At 49.0% G+C, this 20557-nt stretch overlaps 1 protein-coding gene across 1 annotated transcript in view; it reads left to right on the forward strand.

Annotated features, from left to right (window-relative positions):
- LOC144152968 (uncharacterized) overlaps nt 1-20557 on the forward strand; it is a 77653-nt gene that overhangs the window by 40260 nt on the left and 16836 nt on the right. Inside the window, exons 6-8 of the mRNA XM_077684570.1 lie at nt 480-519; nt 5251-5423; nt 12728-12857. Coding sequence (XP_077540696.1) covers nt 480-519; nt 5251-5423; nt 12728-12857 — 343 coding nt within the window. The remainder of the gene's footprint in view (nt 1-479; nt 520-5250; nt 5424-12727; nt 12858-20557) is intronic.

The following is a 20557-nucleotide window of genomic DNA, read 5'->3' on the forward strand; positions in this document are numbered from 1 at the left end:
CTCGGTCCGAGTTGGAGGGGTTTGGCCCTCCCAAGGTGTCTGAAGCCAGTGCTCAGCGCATAGGTAATAAAAAGTGTGGGTGAAGTGGTGTGTCCTGAACTTCAAAGTCGTGCTGCACGGACAAAAAGGCAATCCGTGTTTGTGCTCAGCATGCCAAGAGATGCCCTGTGGGAATACTTCGAGAGTGTAAGTTCTTAAACTATGCAAATGTATGGAAGACCGGACTCTTGGACTTGTGTAAACCCGATGTTCTTTTTTCTATGTTAATATTGCGAGGCAAATGTTTTCTTTATGAGCTCAGCAGCAACATTTCAGTCACTTGTAAAGAAATGGTTTCCAATTTTGCATGGCATAGCCACATGACAGAATCAAGCGATGGTCTGGGATCTTGTTTGGACAGTGTTGACTGACCAAGTGTTGTCTTTGTTGCTACGCTGAATGGCGTGTTTTTCTTTTTTCTTCCCCACCTCCCGTTGCAGGCGACGAGTTGGGGTGGCTGCCAGCGCCAAAAGCAAGAGGGTGAGTGTGGCTCCAGAAGTGAATTCAGAGTTAACCAGGGTAATTTGTAAAAGTGCAGTGTGCAGCTGGAAGTTTGGACCTCTGGAAGCATTTGTGCCCATGTGTTCCAAATGGGCTTGCACGGACATGGGGAGAAGAATGGGGAGTCCACAGTGCGCACAGATTGCTCTAGAAGGGTGCACACAGCTATAAACACCAAAAGGGAGACACTAAAGCCAACAATGGGCCATGCATGCATAGGCCAACAGCGCTGGACAACATGATGGTCTTAGTTAACTAAGGCGCGAAGTGTTGAGTAGCCGGGTGAATTTCCTCCCTCTCTCCCCTTCTGGCATCTTGATGGTGCCCTTTCTACTCGTACAAACGGTGCAGGGTGGAAGGGCGGCGAGCACTCGAGTCGGCCGTTTCTTCTCCGAGAAGGCTTCCGAAGGGGCCACGCTTCCCCGAACCATTTAACGTTGGCTCGCAACTTGGTTGGGTGGGAAGCAAGCAGCCAGAGCCCTTGGTGTGCACTTCCAACCAGACGTCTCTTCCCTCGACAGTTGCCTGTGCAGGATGTTTGGCTCAGCTTGGCAGCCGTCTCCTTTCCTCTGTTTGTCTTCGCACGTGCTGTCACTACCCTCCCCTCCCCCTTCCTCCTCGATTGGGGAAAATGGGACCCCCATATTTGCTGGGGAGGGTGGCCCGAGTCGGTTGACTGGACAGAAGTGCCTGGTTTCTGAACCGCATCCATCACAAACGCAGTATCGGGCTCTCAGCCTGCTGTTTTTGCTCTGAGATTGTACAGGGTTCGCACAGGTCCTTGAAAACCTTGAAAACCCTTGAATTGAAACATGTCATTTTTAAGGCCTTGAATGTCCTCGAATTTTTTAGTGGTCCTTGAAAACGCTCGACTTTCTCCGGGATAATCAGTGGTTCTGTCTTTTCGCAAGAATTGAGTGTTTGTCATAGATCTCAAGTTTTAAATAATGTAAAAAAGATTGTAGGAATCAAGTAGTGTACTGCGCAAAGTTGAAGCACATTTTGCTGTTTTCGTTAAACACAAGGCAACATTGGGAGCAGGGAGTTTCCGATCCAATCCCTGTCATAATACAATCCAATGGAATCCGGCTTCTGTTTGCCATCTTGCATCTTTCTTCCGTTGTAGCCTCTCAAACACTCGCTTGTTGCTTGTGGGCTCCCACTATGCGCCGAGCGCGCTCTGAATGGTAAATTTGGATGGAGTACGCGCTGTACGATGTTGATGTTCCCATTACGAGAATGCTGTCGGACGCCAAGATAGCCGAGGATGACGCAGCTGATCATGTGGACGACGAGAAGCCTCCAAGAGTGCGTAAAACTGCAGACACAGGAAACGTGCTGCACCTGCTTAACAACTATGGTCGTTCGTTTTCGGGTGAAACTCTATTTTATCCGATTCTTCCACCCCAAACATGTTTCAGGAGATTATTGAGGTCAAACCGGATTTCTCCCCGAATGGACGTTTTCAAAGCAGCGATCTGCACAATTGTGGTCTGACGTTCCGTTGTGCTCAACCAGTACTTGCTGGAAGCAAATGCACAAACACACCTTCCGAACTCATTGAGCATTGGAGTGACTCTGCCACCCGCAACCTCGGCCTGGCAAATGGTGCACTGACATCGTTGTGCTTGGCTAATGGAAGTTGTGTAGTCGAGAGAACCGTCTCCCAGTTGAGATATGTTCTGCGATCAGACAGGCCTCGAACGAAGACCAGCTAGTTGCGCAAGCAGATCACAATAATGTGTGTAAACAAGGATGAGGGAACAATCGATGACCAGCTCTTCGTGAATGCAATGTTTCGTTTGTCACAAGTTATCAATGCTATTTGCTGTCATTATGTAGTCATTTACAAGCAAATGCCAAATTTCGGAGAGCGTTTTCCAGAGAACACTTAAGTCCCCTCGATTACCAGCGTGAAATAAGCACCAATTTTAACGCGTTAGAGTTTAAAAGCTCGTGATTCCCTCTAAAATAAATGGAGTGTATTCAAATAAACTTAGTACATCTATTGATTTAACCCCAAAAAACCCAAATTTCTGAATGGCTTCACAAAAACACCCAATTTCTTTCCGAATATCAGTTCGAAATATAGCACCCAATTTTTATCCTCCGATTTCTAAAAATGATAAAACCTGAAAACGAACAACCCTATTCACAACAAGGCAGAATGTGGCTGTGGTGACTAAAAATCACGCGATGAGTTAAGCAGCTCGAGAACGCTTTTCTAGGACTAAACGCACATGCGGATCACACAACTATCACGCACTTCTTTCTTCCACAATAATAAAAAGTTTATTTTCCTGCGGATTATTTTGCCTTCATTACAAAAGCTCCCCTGTGCTGTGGAGCTTTTAGTTACCAGCACTAGCTCTAATTTCCGTGACCTGGCCATAAATGGTGTCGTGTGTGGTGTATGGTCCTGATGCCACTTGTGATGTTTGGTTTGGTGTGCAGCGTGTGTTCCTAAACAGTCATGGAAATTAGCATGCTGTAATCATTTGCAATAGCCTTTGTCTGATAGTTGATGGATAAATGCAGCTAAAGCACGGTGTTGCTCAGTTGTACACAAGTGAGTGAGTATGTGCTGCAGCTCACATCGTAGTCCTACCTGTCTGAGAGCAAAGTTAGGAGTGTCTGAAGGGAGAAATATTTTCACCTTTCAGGGATCAGCTTTGAATTCCTTTTTTTTTCCACTGGCTCCTTGACCGTATTCTAGCCTACACTGGGGGTGACCAGGGGCAGGTATGGGGCAAGTTGACTAGCCTGTCATCTGTTGGCAGAAAGTTGAAGTCGCACTCAAGTGTTCGTGGCTGCTGCTGTAAGTCAAAAAGAAAACCGAGGAGACACAAGTAAGGAGTACTGCTCTTAAAACGATTTCTTTTCATTTTCGGGTAAACTCTGTGAAACTTGCCGGTCTTCCTGCCTTTTTTCCACTGATTTCAAATATGAGATCATTTTTTGAGTCAGTCAGTTAGTGACCAAGATAACTAGAGATAATTAGTCGTTCTTGGAGGAACTGTAGACAAAACAGTGTTAGCCGTAAAGCTGTAATTTTTGTATTTTCCATTACTATGAACCCTGGTGAGTGCTATAAGAGAATGAGTTTTGATGGCACCAATGGCAAGGAACCATTTCGAATGCCCATTTCAAACACGAAAGTTTAATGAGCTGTAAAATTAGTTCCAAGTGGTGCATTAAAAAACTGATTCTCTTATTGCACTCACCAGGGTTCATAGTACAGTCGAACGCCGCTTCAACGAAATTTCCGCTTCAACGAAATATTTCCAATTCCCCGTCAGCTAGCCATAGAAGTCAATGCAACGAAGTCCTCGCCACAACGAACCATTTGTCAGGCTTGCTTTCGCTTCAACGAAATTTTCGATGATTTGGGCTGGGTTTGAACAATTATTTTACAATAAAATAAGCATAGTGCCAGCTATCTGTAACTTTTTATACATTCAGGACGCTTAGTTTCACCGAAAATGCGCGTTGCGACCACACCGCCACCCAAAACAAAACAAAAAATAACTCATAGGCGCACGCCATTGCTTGATGGTGATAACGATGTGGCTGGCCGTCTTTACACGAGGCGCAGGCCCGCGTCGCCAAGGCGGAGCCCCAGAGCTACAGCCAATCCGTATCCAGTTGAAATTGCATGAATGTGCTCCGCTGCTGGCGCGGTGCCGTCATGTATGCGTTGTGAGCAGCTGTCCTTGCCGTTTTCCTTCTACCATTCTTCATAGCCAAGAGCGAAAATCATGTTTGCGCGTTTGGCCTTGAAGCCTAGTCATCCTATCTTAGTCGCGAGCGCGCGGTCGTGTTAAATGCAAGCGCGCCCGTCTTGCCTGCCAAGGTCAGTAGCTGCCGTGCCCTGTCAGAGGATAAGATAACGGCACTGCTCCTGCCACAAGCGAGAGGGGGGCTTCCCACGGCCTAGCAGCTATCTGCAAGTAATCAGCTCGGTGGACACGCCTTGTTGTACAGCGATACGTTTTGCGCCTGCATATTTTCACCCCCCTCCGTAACGCGTTCTTTGGGTGGTGAAAAAAACAGATAACCATTGGTATGTTTGTTATCCGAATAAACATGAGTTATTGCGCGTCACTCCTTTTTCTAAACATTGTATTATGCTGCCAATGTTGCGGAAACGCACGGGGCTATTTTTCTGGCCTTTCCGTGGTGTGTTGGGGCAGATTTCGCCTCAACGAATTTTCGCTTCAACGAAATTTTTCGCACGTCCCGTCAATTTCGTTGTAGCGGGATTCGACTGTATTGGAAAATATAAAAATTACAGCTTTACGGCTAACACTGTTTTGTCTACTGTTCCTCCAAGAACACCCATTTCTAATTATCTTAGTAGCTAACTGACTGACTCAAAAAATAATGGCATATTTGCAATCAGTGGGAAAAAGGCAGGAAGGCTGACAAGTTTCACGGAGTTCACCTAAAAGTAAAAGAAATTGTTTCAAAAGGCATGTCCTGCCCTAATGTCTGTTTCCTAATTTCAAAACCAAGCTTTGTTTTGTAAAGTGGTGTTATGAGGTGAATGTTTAGCCCAGTCCAGCATTTGCCCCTAAGTAGGTGCTGTGCCAGTAGTTTCCCCTCGGCTTCAACAAAACAGGAAAGCCCATGCCGCCCGTGTTTTGAAGCGGCGTTTCGCTACCGGTGTATATGGAAGAACTCTGGCCCTGCGTGCCTCCTCCCCGGCAGGTGGTTGCGAAGAAGAAAGCGTCGCCGCTGGGGTCGGGCAGCAGCAGCAGCGCCAAGCCGGCCAAGGTGGCGCGCAAGGCCAGCACGGCCAGCCACGGCTTCCACACCCCGCTGGCCAGGACGCGGGCCGCCCGGCGCAGCCTGCCCGTGGTCACGCCCAAGTTCGACATCCGGTGAGCGCACAAGGTCGCTCTGTGGCCGTGTCTTCCTGCCCCCACCACTTCAGTCCCGTCGCAGTTCAAACGTGCTGCGTTGTTGCGAGGCCTCTGTATACTGGGGGGAAATCGGCTGCTGCCGTGATTGCACGCCTACCACGGCTGCTGGAAGCGTTCCTCTCCTACTTGGCCCGGCTAGCCACCACATGGCATTTTTTCGCCCTTGAAGGGTGACTTTTTTTTTTAGCTGGCCTTCATGAAACTTTTTAGTAATGCCCCACAAATTAATCTTTCGGAGCTCCTTATGTTTATTGATGAAACAGCTTTTAATGACCTTGTCTCCGTCTCTTGTTGTTTCTCTGCAGTCACAGGCAACTTTTAAACTTGTTGGCGAGCTATGCCTCGAGCACGTGAAATGTTCGTACCAGGTAGATGACACAATGCTTGCAGTAGCGCCTGAATTCCCCCTGGTATATATTTGTATGAAACTTCATGATGTTATCAGCATTACTGTGCTGGGGTGGCAGCATGCTTGGCGCATCAGGCTGCATCTCGGATGTTGAAGGAGCAGGCAGAGTAGTGCTGCTGGCCATGGAAAAAAAAAGTACAGCCAGTTCTCTGGGTCACCGGCCCTAATACAGACTCAATGGTGTAGATTGAAACATCTTCTCACAACACAATCCTCCTTCAAGCATTCACAATGGTACGAAGTGTTGTACACTGGAACTTGGGAGGCACCAACGTGACATAATTGAAATTGTCCTGGAACACTTAATATTGTGTGTCTCAAAGAGACATACCCAAACTCTAAACGAAGAAATTTTGCGAATAAATGCATCATGTTTAACAAGGATAGATGGCTGCACCTACTTTTCCAGCTGTCTAGTGACTGTTACTCAGAATAATGTCGTGTCAGAACCTCAGCCTTCCTTCTAGCCTGGAAACGATTGCAATCCAAACATATTTAATAGTCGGTGGCCTAAATGCACCTAATGTTCTGTGGGAATCTTGCTGGACTGATGCCTGGGGTTGCCTGATTGAACGATGTCTTGCGTCGTCTAATGGAGCATGCCTATGTAAAGGGATCGGTTCAGTACACAAGATTGTATCGATAGGTGAGGGTGCTGCGAATGCAAATATACCAGGGGGAGGCAGGGTAGGGCTGGAAGGACGGAGGCTGCGTCATAGATGGTATTCGCATGAAAGTTTAGTGGGCGATCTCTTCTCTTCACAACACTGAAAACCAGCATAACAGTACTTGCCGTGCCTGCGTGCGCGTTATGGGGTACTCGCTCAGCCTGGCAAGCGGGCTTCGCCTAGCGGCTCCCACGCGAGAAAGATAGCGATCCCAACCCGCGGTGCGCTGGACAGCGGCCACGGTGGGTTCAGGCGAAAACGAAGATCCGGACTCTACCAAACACATTTATAGACTAACTAAAACATACAAAACACACTGGATAACTCTGATTACGCGTACATAAAAATAGAAAAATCGGTCAGGCTTACCCGGGCTGGGAATGCTTCAACAAAGAACAAAGGGACCCTGGTCGACGGAGCGGGGGTGGCCTCCTCCTGCCTCCTTCGGTGGTCACGACCCGAGAGAGCGTCCCCTCGGGTTTTTTGGCGGAAAACAGAAGACAACACCACCCCCCACTTCCTTCGCTCCCTCGACGGACAGCAGCGCGCCTCCGCGAGCTACACGGCGCACGGGAAAACGAAACAGCCGTGTCTCTCCTCCCGCCGCTCATGTGCACCGCGACACCCGTCGCGAGAGCGGGACTACTTTGGAGGAATGCAGGAATAATTGAGCATTCCCACAGCGTCCACATCTCGCAGAAAAAATGATCCCTCTGTCGGTTGTCTGCGCTATTACCACCTGATTCTCGGCCGTGTGGTGAGCAAATATGAATAATCGAAGTGACATTGTGTGGTGACCCTCTATTTGTGCTCGAGAACTGCACATCACCAGCGGAGAATGGAGCTGCGGTTACGAAGAAAGTGACACGACGCACGAAATGCCTATGCTGCCGCACAATAGGCTACAAATATGGACATCGTCACAGGTATGCCTGCACCTTGCCCACGGCAGGATTGTTCAGTACAAAAGCCAGAAAATGCTTCCGGAGAAATTGCGTATTTGCGCACATGACGGTTGATGTACAACGACGGCGTAGCAGTGAGTGCATTGTTAGTTGGGAGACATCTATCAGCAAGTGGCTGAAGGGGAAGGCGCTCTCCCATACCTTACCAATCTGTGGCCGCTACCAGAACACGGCAGCTGGGTCTCTGCCGACAACAGGTAGGCTGTCAGACGTTGCACGAAGCACAGCTCGATGTCAGGGTAATGCTTTTGAGCTCAGTGGGACACAGCACTGCTACTGCAGCGCTCCCTTTGCAGGCTTTGAGCCACGACCAACTCTTACTCGCTCGTAGGTGCATGTGGACACCGATGAACGGAACAGCCTCTCTCTTCACGCAGCCGGCGTCAACATTATGGAATCACTCGAACACAGCTTGTACGAGACAAACACAAAGTGTGTCGCGGGCAGCCCGGGAGGCATGGAGCAGTCGCAGCCGCCTGCACCCAGCGCTGTTATATACGCCCTGTGCATGCCACGTCTCCCATTGAGGCTGGCAAAAAAGAGCCGCCTCACGGTGACGAGTCTGCAATGACTGGTCACCAGAGGTTCTTTCTGTTCAGCCATCCTGCCCTTAGGGCCGGGCAGGAGTGACAACTCCTTGCTGGAGAAGAGAAGAGGGACGGAAGCTGTTCGTACCCAGTCAGACATTTTGAGCATGGGAGAAGGGGGAAAAACTCGGTCTTGAAGTTGGCACCACGCAGGTTCGCTTTGAGAACCATGAGGACGCATGGTTGACTTCCATCTCGGCAGCAAGAAAGAGCATACATTGCGCTCCTGAGCACGAAGCTTCAAGTTGATTCCTAGCTGCAGCAGCAGTTTTTCTTTAAAGGGCCCGTGCAGACTTAATACAAGTTTGTTTTATTCAAAAGATTTAGCATTTGATGGTGCCCTCAGCTCTTGTCCGGCAGCAAACAGTGCTTTATTCACTGAGAAATTCAACATTTTAAGCCAAAATTTCAATTCTCCTGCTAAATCGTGTGTTTTCATGACATCGGCAATGACGTATCCAGTGCAGGGCCTTAAACTAAAGATGGCCTGCCCACCAGGGCTGCTACAATCTCACAGGTGGCCGTTTGGGTGTCTTGTTTATCGCCCACTTGCATAGATGGCGCTGAAATACCACTGGAGTGCCCGTGTTGGCACCGCACTCCTATACCTGCCGTATTTTTATTGGGGTTCATACTAATCGTTTCCCAAAACAAAAGTTATGACTTGACGTTTCCCAAAACAAAAGTTATGACTTGACAAAAAATGTCAGGCAAGTCCAAGGCATCCGACAGCTGTGTTAGGCAGTGTCAGCCGGCAAAGTACTGCACTAACTGCTTCGGTGTTTACGTGTTCATTGATAACTTTAATTGTTCACCCCACGACTCTTACTGCTATAAAAAGACTGTGCCTAAATTGTAGTGCAAATAGCTCGTTCGGCAAGCTTATACGCCCTGCCCTAATTTGTGTTTGCTTTTGCTGGCCTACACCAATCACAGAGCTGGCTGGTATGGGATTGTAGGTTTTGTTGCGGGAAATGAGCTAGTGGGTCGCATGGCCATTCCCTTTTTCCCTTATTACGCAGCTTATTTGAGCTAAGTTTACGATAAAAAGTGGTGTCGGTATGATTCTAACGAGGCAATCGTTCGAATGAACCAAACTTGTGTTTTGTCTTCCCGGCCCCTTTAAGTAGAAGCCCAAACACAAAATTCTTGTGCGTTAGGATTTTTTGGAGATCCACGGGTGTTCTTAATAAACCCGTGGGCCTCTTTCAACGCTACACTTCACTTCACTGCCCAGTAGTAGCTTTGCTGTGTTTGTGGTCAATTGAACTCCCGAGCACCCCTCTCCTTTTAGTGCACAGCACTTTGGCAGCCGCTACTGTAGTTTGACATCGGCGTCGTAACACCAAAGGCTGAAAGAAAACGGCAGTGGAAAGTGTGGTGGAAGTCTGAGGGGGAGGGCAGTGTGTTGAGGGCTTGGCACAAGTGTGAAGGGGAGGCAGGGAGACATGCTGGGTGGTGGTGAGGTGCTGTGAGATGGTGCCGTAGCAGTGTGTGCCTTCGTGTGCTCGGCGATGATGCGTTCACTTCCTGAGACGCAGTTCTCGCCGCTGACACAGAGGCTTACCATCGCTCCAGTCGAGAGAACCGACGACTGAGTGCTGCCTCAGCGCACTGCAGCACTCGGGACTGAGCGCTGAACAGCGGATGAGGCAGCCGGTGGATGTGCTTCGCATCCTCCTCAATGCATGGCTCATGCGAACCTTGTGACGCTTGCGCTGGGAATTCAAACAGTTTGCAACATGCTCGATGGCAGCAACGCACCGCGAGATAACGGCAGGGTAGCGTGCAGCACTGTTTGTTTGCTGATCACACGACCACTTCCTGAGACGCAGCAGCTATGCACTGTGACCGAGAAGACTGCAGTTGGGGCTACGCACAAATTTCGCTTGAGGGAGTAAAGCGGTCGTAAGCCGTTTTTATTGGTTACCACATTTATGGAAACTTTTTCGCATGTCAGCGCATTACTGGTTGAGCAAGAGTTCAAAGGGCAGGCGAGATCATCACATCACTCCTGCCCTTGCAGACTGTGAAGCGTTGGACTGCTTTGGTCCAACCGTGGTGGTGGTGTTGTGCAGCGATGCAGCTGCTGCCAGGGTTGCTGCTCTGCACAAGTGGCTCAGAGGCGCTGTGGAGACAAAGCAGCACAAGTTTTACTCATTGAACAGACACTGACCCAATATGTTACAATGACTCCAAACTTCCCACAACTGAGACCGATACTATCAAAGAAAACAGATTAAGAGTGGGGACTTGCTATTCACTTTCTCACCAGGCTCTTGGGACATCACATGGCTTGTTTGCGCATTTGGTGGCTGCTGACCATCACAGCCACCGACAAGCGTGACTGCTGCTGTTGTGAAGCCTCTTGTCTTCTGTTGAGTCATACGACTTAAAAACCACAGTGCTGACCTGAAGGAACCACAGTGATAATTGTTTCCAGTATTCGCTCATTATGGCACTAACGGAGTCATGTAAGATTGGAATTCAAAAATTTTTAATATTCATTTTTGGGGAGGGGGGAGGGGGGAGTTTTGAGCTAAGAGTCCACAAACCTCACAGCGAAATGGAGATTTGTGAAATGTTAAGAAATGTTGTGAAATGTTATTGTTAAGAAACATCTTTTTGGGCTACAATGGAGCTGAGAGGGTTATCAACGGCTACACTAAGGAAAAGGCTAAAGGTGAAAGAACTGATGATAGCGGAAATGAAGGCGTTATGTAAGACGAGACCACACTATTGGACACTGCAGCATCGTCACTATAATAATCTTGATGTGGAAAGCGTCTTTACTGCTTCTCGTATCTCAGTGGTCGATCTTTGTCTCGGTGCCTAATGCGGGAAAACAAAAAATAAAACACGAATTCAGCATTGTCTTTTTCCCGTAGCCAGTCTTGTTAGTTTTGAGCTAAGAGTCCACAAACCTCACAGCGAAAAGGAGATTTGTGAAATGTGCCTACTCCGAATTCATTGTTGTCTCTGCATGTCTGTAGATGCAACTGGAGGGAGCCTAATGTGGCATACACATTCCTGGCTGTAAAGGAAAAAAAATGTTTGTAGGTATGTCTTGACCTGTCCTTCACTGGCCTGACAGTGTGGACGATGAGTGTAAAAAGCTGTCGGGGCAAATCTTGTTTTTACCAGTTTCTTCGAAGGGGAATCCCCAATACCGGTGTGTTCTACGGAGTATGTCCTATGGAATCACAATAGCTGTGGTTCTTCAAATGTCAAGGATGCCTGTTGTTGGGACGGACAGATTGAAGGTGGCAAGAAGCAGTGGCAGGCGGAAAAGGTGTGCGTGCAGAGCTTTCTTTCTGCTATCTGAAAAAACAGGGAGGGGGGGGGGGGGGGAATGCAAACGTGAGACATTTTCAGCGCCTGTGCTGTGTGGAGTAAATGAAGGCGAGGAGGAAGCCAGGGAGGTGGAGAGCACACTTTGAGTAGGGGACACGTTGCACCTTGTACCCCTGCCACACGGGCCCTTTCAGTTGCGATTGAAGTGAATCGAGATCGAGTTTTCGAGCGCGCTCGACGCACTGCTGCTGCTACACGGCACGTTTCAATTGCGATCAAGAATTTGCACCGGTTGCACTCGTGTACGCCAGATGGCACTAACAATGTGCTTGCGGTCGGCGTCTGGTAACTTCATGTGGTCGTAACTATGTAAATGTTACCACACGCTTATTAGCCAGTTATTTGACACCATTTGTGGCGTTAGCTGAAGTTTCACCTTCTGTGCCATTACTGAGCGGGGACGAGAGTATCGCCGCTTTCGTTCGATCGCACTTGGCAGCCTCAATTGTGCTTGAGAAACCAGGACTGAGTTCAAACGGGATCGAGCTCGATCGCGATTGAAACTGCCGTGTAGCAGCGCCCGATCCGGATTGAGCTCGATCCGGATCGACTCAATCGCGATTGAAAGTGCGCGTGTCACAGGGGTGTAACTAACCAGGAAGAGACCCGCTGCAAACCCACTTCTTTGTTAGGATCATCGCCTGACACAGGCTTGTCACCCCGATTTGCGGTTATGGACGATTATATCGGGAGCAGTGTTAGTGATAACGTAAAGTTCCAAACGGACGCATACCCAAAGTACAGAGATATCAAGTGAAAAATACGGGATGGGCAATCTTTCAGGTCATGTGGGAAAAACGACAAAAGTGGCTGCACCGCCAACCGAAACTGCGGAGATATCAGGAAGAAGTATAAGATGGACAAACATTCAGCTCAAGTGTGGAAAGGGCAAATAAGTGACTGCATGAGCACATGAATGAATGATTCACGTTCATACCTTTGGGGTCTCTTAGTAGATCGAATACTTCACCCCTAAAGGGGGGGTAGGCAATGTTTCGGGGGTGGGCGTTCCCTGGGAACTTTACGGTAGGTCCTCTTTCGTGGTGTGGGAAAATCCAGCTTTGCAGGCGAGACGACATCTAACCCACAGCACTTGTGAGGATCTCACTGTGCCTCGGAGTAGCAGCTTGGGTGGAGCACATCTCGAGCTTCCTGATGACCCACGGCGCTTGTATCTGATGGGAGTGGTGGGTGTGCCAGGGGTGATGGGAGGGGATGGTGTAGGTGTGAAGCGGAGTGGAGCAAGGCTCGAACTGAGGACACCCCTTGTCCCTTGCAGGAAGCGGCCGCCGGCGTCGGCGCGTGCGGCCCGCCAGGGGGAGGTGCTGCTGTCGCTCTCAGGGAGCCCCATTGCCAGCAAGCAGGCCCCGGCCCTCCTGCCCGTGCACGTCCACCTCGACGGGGGGCAGGTGAGGGGACAGCTCGGCACCCTCTGCTGGGCGAGTTTTGGGCTGTGAAATGCCCCTGGGATGTAATCTAGGCAAAACAGCGCAAAGAAAGGCAGACGTGCATGGCAAGGACTGCGCTGACGTCCTTGTCTTTTTTTGCCTAGATTATGTACCAACAGTTTTCCACGTTAGGGCTATCTTTTCCACGTTAGGAAGGGCTATCTTTAGAAAGGCTGCTCTGTCCCAGAAAAGTGTTTGATCAGAAACTCATCCAGGGAAAAGGGATGCAGCGCTGGCGACTCCCCAGTTGCTTGCCAATGCTGGGAGCCTCTGTGACATCACAGAATCCTGTTTGTGCAATTGGTGGCCTCCAGAATAGACCTTTCCAGAAACTGCAGCGCCGCTCCTTCCCCTGGCGGGCGCGCGCAAGGCGTCATGGGAACTGCGTGCGCGCGCGGGGCGAGCGCCGACGGGGTGGTCGCGCCGCGCGCCGCGTTCGCGGCGTCCGTCAAAGGACCAAGTTTAAGTAGCGCGAAAGGATGGGCTTGCAAAGTTATGTTGCGCATCAATTAAATCATCTTTAAACCATAGAACCCAAAATAAGAAATAAACTCCGCATCCTTCTGAAGCTGCCTGCACCGCATGAGAACCTTTTGTCGTCTGCTAGCAACGTCGTCTGCTAGCTGCTGGCAGTTGAAAAGCGTCTTCGTGCTTCTTGCTGCCCGCGGGAAAATAGAAATTCCTCAACACGAAGAAATAAAAAACAAATGTGCACTTGAGCTCCCAGAGAAAAATACAATAACCAGCTCTTGCCTCCGGCAGCCCGCGGGGAGCTGAGTGGGAAAACGAAGAAGCTCATATCGTGTGCACACGTTATTTGTGATGCATTTCCGCGTGTGTAAAGCTACACTCGTTTACGACCTGCCTTAGCGTTTGTAGTTCACGCGATACTGACGATATGGCGCCAAGGAAGCTGCAGGAGGCGGAAAAACGTGCTGTATGATCGGATGGGACAACAATACGCTACGAGACCGGCATGTTTCATTGCACAAGTTTCCGAAGGACAAGAAACTTAAAAATAAGTTCGCCAGATAAATCGCCAGGGTCGTGATGGCCGATTCGCTTTGTGGGAGCCGTCCGAACATCACAGGATATGTGGAGCCCATTTCAACGCGAGCAGACGCAAATGTTACATGGACCGTATGCGACCATTTTTCCACACCGGGTCTTCTACGAGAGGTGTCCTCCGGTAAAGACAGGTACGCCCAGCATTATAACGTAAATTCCAGGCATCCGCTTCCAGGCATCCGAGACGAACTAGTGATATGCAGCACTGTCGAGATACCCCTGTCAGCTCAGCGTAATCAACGCCCGTTTTGTAATGAATTTTAGCACAAACGGCGTAACAGGGCATAAAGCAATATTTTCACTCCAGCAGGCAACGATGCGGTTTCTCCAACGACAGCGACTGCCTGCAGCCCGTTTCCTGCGGCATTGGAGTAACGGAGTTTCTGCTGTAGTGAGTTCAGCATTTCGACTATTTCTTTTCGGTCGCTCATTGTGGAATTATTATTTCCCACTTTTAAGGTGTGGTATACTTCCTGTGAGAAAACAAAGGAGACAGCTCGTCATAGCTGACCCAGGATTCTTGATCGAAGATGAGCTCCGTGAACTTGGCGTCAAATTGAACAGACCCCCCATGTTAAATGGTCGGCGTCAACTGACAGTAACGGAGGAAACACGCACACGGCAAATCGCCAACCTATGGAGACACGTTGAGCGAGTTATTCGAGAAGTGAAGAACTTGAGAATACCGTGGTATGTTTTCCCAAATGCGATGGCTGACAAGCCAAACCGGATACGGAAAATTTGTTGCTACCTGAGCAACTTCACACATGAACCACTTCTCAATTGATAATTAAGCAAAATGTCAACTATGCGTGTTTTGTATTAGCGCCCTCTGAACAGTTTTACCTTTTAGTCGGTATTGGTTAGTTTTTCTAACGGAGTAATTAAAAGTGTACGTGTCTTTTTTTCGACTGAAATAAACATTTCTATTTTCATATTTACACACAGACGAAAACATCAAAAGAGCTTAGGATTGCACAATAAGACTCGCCACCTCTTGGGCACAAGTACTTGAAACAAATGCAGACATAGTGTAGCATGAATGGACGGGATACACACTGCAACTCCCCAAAATGCAGCAGTTTGTTGAAGAAATGCCGGCGGTGGTAAGAACGCTGAAGTTTGAAAAAGAAGCCAGTGAAGAAAACAGCTGTCCAGGACTTGATTGATTGATTGTGGGGTTTAACGCGCCGACGCAACGCAGGCGATGAGGCGCGCCGTAGTGGAGGGCTCCGGATTAATTTTGACCACCTGGGGATCTTTAACGTGCGCCGAAATCTCATATACACGGCCGTTTTGGCTTTTCGCCTCCATCAGAAAAGTGGCCGCTGCGACCGGGAATCAAACCCGCGACCTCGTGCTCAGCAGCGCAAAGCCTTAGCCACTGAGCCACCGCGGCGGGTCAGCTGTCCAGGACAGCAGATGTTCTGCATGCATCACACAATGTTAAACGCCGAAGCTGCACCGTCAACAAATGCTCCCTCCACAGGCGCTGTCGCGCACGGCACGGTTTGGCACGGTAGAGCTACATGAAGAGCGGCCCGGGCGGCAGCGGCGGCGGCTGCTGCGGCGCTCACAGTTCCCAGGCTGCTTTGCGGCCGCCGTTTGGGGGCGCGCGCAACTTTCCGGAAAGGTCTATTAAGCCACTGCCAAGAACCACAACTGGCCGGTGGTAGCAGGGCTTCCTGCTTCGTCTGATCGTATCGCTTGGATGCTGATGCACGGTTGGCACATGGGTTGGCACATTCTTTCAGCTCTGGGCCACATGATGTCACTTCTGGCCATGTTACGCTACTGCAGCGCAATATTAGGGACTTCTTTAATATTTCTTTCACCTTTTTCAGTTAAAAAGTGTATTTTATGGCTGGCGTGGATCTGAGTGAGGTGCCGAAGGCTGGTTCCCTCAAATTTAATGAAGTTGTGTCATGGCTACATAGCCGCTTAAACTGGGGTGCGGCTTTCAACTTGAAAAATGAGCAAAAAGATTGTATTCTTTTAAGCAGGTCTTTCTATTTTATGTGTCACGTGTTTTTCTGTAAAACCATTGAATGAGCCATAAAAAATACCTGATCACATCAGGAGGCAAAATATTTGCTCAAGTTGGAGGAAAAGGGAGCCTCTTTTAAGAACGGTGGTTACGAAGTGGTGACAGCTTGGTGTGTGCAGGAAGCTAATTTTGTTGTGTCGCAAGTTTCGGGTGAACTGACTCCTTCAGTGCAAAATTGAAGTGGATCAACGCTACACTGGGGAAAAGTTGGCATCCCGGCTAACTGTGTGAGCCATGTGATCCCAGCATGCTTTGCTACAAACCTTCTCACACCACCAATGGTACTTTTACACTTCCTTTATGGTTTTCATGCCGGATTTCCTCATCCGTCGTCGGTTGGTAGTTCACTTCTAAGAAAAGCGCGGTACAACTTGCCGCTTTTTTGGCAGCCGCAAGTGCCACTCTGTGGTGCAGAAATTGGCAGCGTGATGGTGTTTGCATTGCTCTGATTGTGGGATAGATTTGTGTTGGCAAAGTGCATGCACTTTCTTACCCACAACGCACCTTGATTAGTAGGTGTGACTGTCCGCCCTCCTCTTCGCAATCCTCCTCTGCCCGCTCCCTCCACCCTCCTCAGTTTGGAGGTAATATCGACCTCCCGCTGTTGAAAGTGTTTGACAGACGCCTGCAGACCAGGGCAGTTAGAAGGCGGCTCTCCCAGGTGGCATTCTTCTGGCTGTGTGAGGGGTTTGTGTTGATCTGCTCCCTTCCACCTCTCCTCTTCCTCCTCAACCTTCAGGGCAAATTGATTGCGGCAGAATTGTTGGGCATGCCAGAATGGCCAGGCAGAGGTAGAAACACCGGAAAGGTTGGCTCAAGATCCCAAGAATAGTAGTCCAATTGAAGAAGAGAAAAGGCTCCCCTGGCATCATCTGGGAGTGAATTTATTGGCAAAAGTGAGCACGCGCTTCGAGGAATCATTTGGAACACTGGGGAAAAGGTTGCGGGCAAACATAGGCCTGTGCACAGTTCGGGTGCAAATTCTGAGCCACAGTTTGTGTTGAGTGCACTGTTGCAGTGCAGGTGCCACTGAGTTCTGTCTCGCGCAGTTTGTGACATCGTGTACAAAAATGGACACTGCCAGAAAGAGAAGGCAGCAGGACATTTGATGTCAGTGCGAGCGGTCAAAAGCAACGTGGGAAGGCGCAGCTGCATTGAACAATTTCCTGTCAATAAGAAAGGCCTGCCACAAAGTCGTGGATGTCGAGATTGGGGTTGGGCCTGTTGGCAATGCAGCCACAGAGGAGGTACTTTGTGATGTTATGGTTGTATGTGATGTGTATGCAGGAGTGTACCTGGGATTTACCAGCAATGCGACTGACATGTGGATTGGCACTTGGTTGAAAGCAGTCACGCATCTCACTTGAGTGCAAGCAGGATACAGGGGCAGAATTCTACTCGGGGCTAGTGCTACACCCCATTTTCTTGTCCGTTTGCTGCCGTGGCTCTACTCTAGGCCCCAGAAAATGATCTGGGCTACAGTGACTGGGAAAAGCCTCATCTATGGCACACTTGGAACCCCGATCATACGTCCCAAATGGAACTTGAAGTGGATTTGCTGCTCATTGCCACTTCGCTTGCAAAGAACAATTCGAGCTGATTGTGGTAGCCACATGTTTTAGCTCTAAGGATCTTACGTGTGGCTTCATTCTTCGCACCAGAGCATCAGTCATGCGAAGGATCATTCCTGCGTTACCTCCTTGCAGAAGGGAACAAGTGCTTGGTGGCAGACATGGTCTGACACAGGACCTGATTTAAAAAAAAAACAAACTGAACAGCTTGTAAAATAAAAAATCTGAACAATTACTACGGGCCCACCCTGACATTAAGGGGGCAGACTGGTCTTAGAGCTATTTTTTTTATTGACCCGCCAATTTTAATGAAACCGCACTGCGTTATAGAGCTTTTGTGCTGATTTCAAATCTGCCATTAGATTTTTTGTAAGTTAATTATATTTTGAGTTAATTAGTGATTAATTGCCATTATTTTGGGTCACAGTTACAAAATAACCACTCCATACAGAATGGCAATTACCATGTGGCTAGGCAGACAAATGACTAAAGAATACAACATAGGAAGAACTTTTTTGATTCAGCTATTTTTGGTCGTTTTACAACACAGGGAAATTCGCTTCTCCCGCGCTCTGCCAGAAAAGGCTCACAGGTGGTGCCAATTGAACACAATACTAATTTTCCAAAGCCTCCATTTGAAAAATTTGCTTCCAACATTGTATTCTCCACACATTTTGGTATCAGAAGCGAAAAGAATTAAAGTTGTACCTGCTCTGGGTGCCAAGATATTTGAGGATGAAATTCTAGCTATGCATTGCAAGAAAAGTGCTGTTTCACCATCGAAGTTTGCGCTAACTGAGCTGTAGAATGCACTTTAAAATGCTATAATAATATAATAACAACAAAATATGGTGCCTTTTGATGTGGAAATTTACAGACTGATAGAAAAATGGCCCTGGAGGCCAAAAATGCCATTTTTAAGAAAAGGCTTTTTTTTACCGTTTTTCGGCCCCAAAGACCCAACTGCCCCCTTAAAGGCACGAGAAAAAATTGAGCGCAAACAATTCACCACAAGACAGAGAGGCAAGACGTGACTTCTGTGTCTTCTGTTGAATTGTTTGTGCGAAATTTTTTCTGGAATCATGAACCAAGTCGCCCAACAGCAAGTTTTCATCAATTAAAAACACGGGCAGAGCTGTGGTGGCAATTTGTCACGGTACCTCGACCGATGAGAAACCCCAACCTGAGCTCTGTACACCAGGTCCCCACAGGCAGGTTGAAAGCTCAGAGGGGCGAAACCCGACAAAGGTTACAGCCAGCCCCTTCGCAAGCCTGCAAGGCATGTTCTGGACGAACTTCTGCCTGTTGAACCACAGCGCAGACGGAAGAGGCACGGCCAAAAGCAAGAGGATGAACGAGGCACCGACTCGCAACTGAATTTTATTTTCTTCGGAGAGCCCCAATATAGGTATATGAAACCGAAAACAACACAGCATGAAAAAAAGTTAAAGCCGTTCCACTCAACGTGAAAGCTGTCGGAAGTGCAGAGCAGTTATTCGCCATAATGGGCTGTAGCGCCGTTATCCGCTCACTGCTACCACCCAATGCAATTGAAATTTGCCACTTTCACAGTGCTGGCGCGCCCCCTGCCTGAAACTGAGCCAGCGGGAGTTCTGTTCTGTTTTTTGCTTGTTTTTCCTCCCACACGTGCCGGCGTGGCACCGCCACTTTTTTTCACTTATGATTGTAAAAACCCACCCAACGAGTGTTCCTAACTAAATGAACACGGGCGCTGGCGGGTAATTACGTATATTTTTCCTCAAATGTACCTGCTGTTTTGCTTGCGCTAAACAACGGGGAGATGTATGACAAGTGCCAGCGGTTTACGAATTTCAAACGCTTATAACTATATAAATTGCTTGTTTTTCAAAGCTTGTGCGGGACGCCTTGACGACGGTACCCCATGGGGTGAGCTACGATAAAACGAGCCCCGAAAGTGCTCTGCACTTCAAACCAGATGAAAAAGACAGAAACCAAATCCCACAACCAACAGTTATCGGCCTGTGGCCTAAGGGTGGCTCTGGCAGCCTGCATGCACTCGCCAATGTTTGCACGTCCCTCCGTATTTGTCCTGCACGGTGTGTGGGTCACACTGTCCACGACAAAAGGTCTGCCGCACTCGCAACAACTGAGCAGCATCGAAGCAAGAGACGGAGGTCGGCTTCAAGCAGGTGACTGGAGCCAGAGCTGCCGTGTGCACCTTTGTCCGCTTAGTTTCATAGCACGCCTACACGCGCAGGTCGGCAAACTCACTCACGAGTGCCCTCGCACACCACCCACTCACCACTCATGAGTGAGTGCTGTGTGAGCCTTGCCATTGCTGTGGACTGGCGAGAGTGAGTGCGAGTCCCACGTGCAGTCAGCCTTGCTCGGCACTCGCGCTGTTCACGCCATTTGCGGGGCTTGCCACGGTGAGCGTCACTGTTGTGCTTGTACTCGCTCTTGGCTATTCGTCGCAGCAGCCACTCGCTGTGACGGTTGTTAATGGCGGGATTGCTTCTAGCTTCGGAAATATGTCGTCGCTGAGCTGCCGATATTGTGCACCTTAGAATTAATTCTCTGATGGTGTGTTGATATAAGAATGTGATTTGGATGGCCTTCTGATGCCGTAATGCACCAATACTCTTCGGTTTCATGATGAGGCGAGACGAGTGGTTTGCGCTGCTCAGCACACGGTTGTGGATTCGATTCCCGGCCTTTTCTGATGGAGGCAAAAAGCAAAAACACCCGTGTGCTCGAGATTTCGGCGCACGTTAAAGATCCCCAGGTGGTCAGAATTAATCCGGAGCCCTCCACTATGGCGCACCACATCACCTGAGTTGTGTCGGCACGTTAAACCCTACAATTAATTAATTGAGACGACGAGTGGTTTTGGCGACTGGTGAGCTTGAGCGCGACTGGCTGCGAATGTAGTACGAGTGGTCAGCGTGAGTGTGAGTGAGTGCGTGAGGAAAAATATACTTTTCTGGGTGAGT

Source organism: Haemaphysalis longicornis, unplaced genomic scaffold (genome assembly GCF_048455015.1).
Source record: "Haemaphysalis longicornis isolate Haplotype H1 unplaced genomic scaffold, Haemaphysalis longicornis Haplotype H1 scaffold_9, whole genome shotgun sequence".
NCBI lineage: Eukaryota > Metazoa > Arthropoda > Arachnida > Ixodida > Ixodidae > Haemaphysalis > Haemaphysalis longicornis.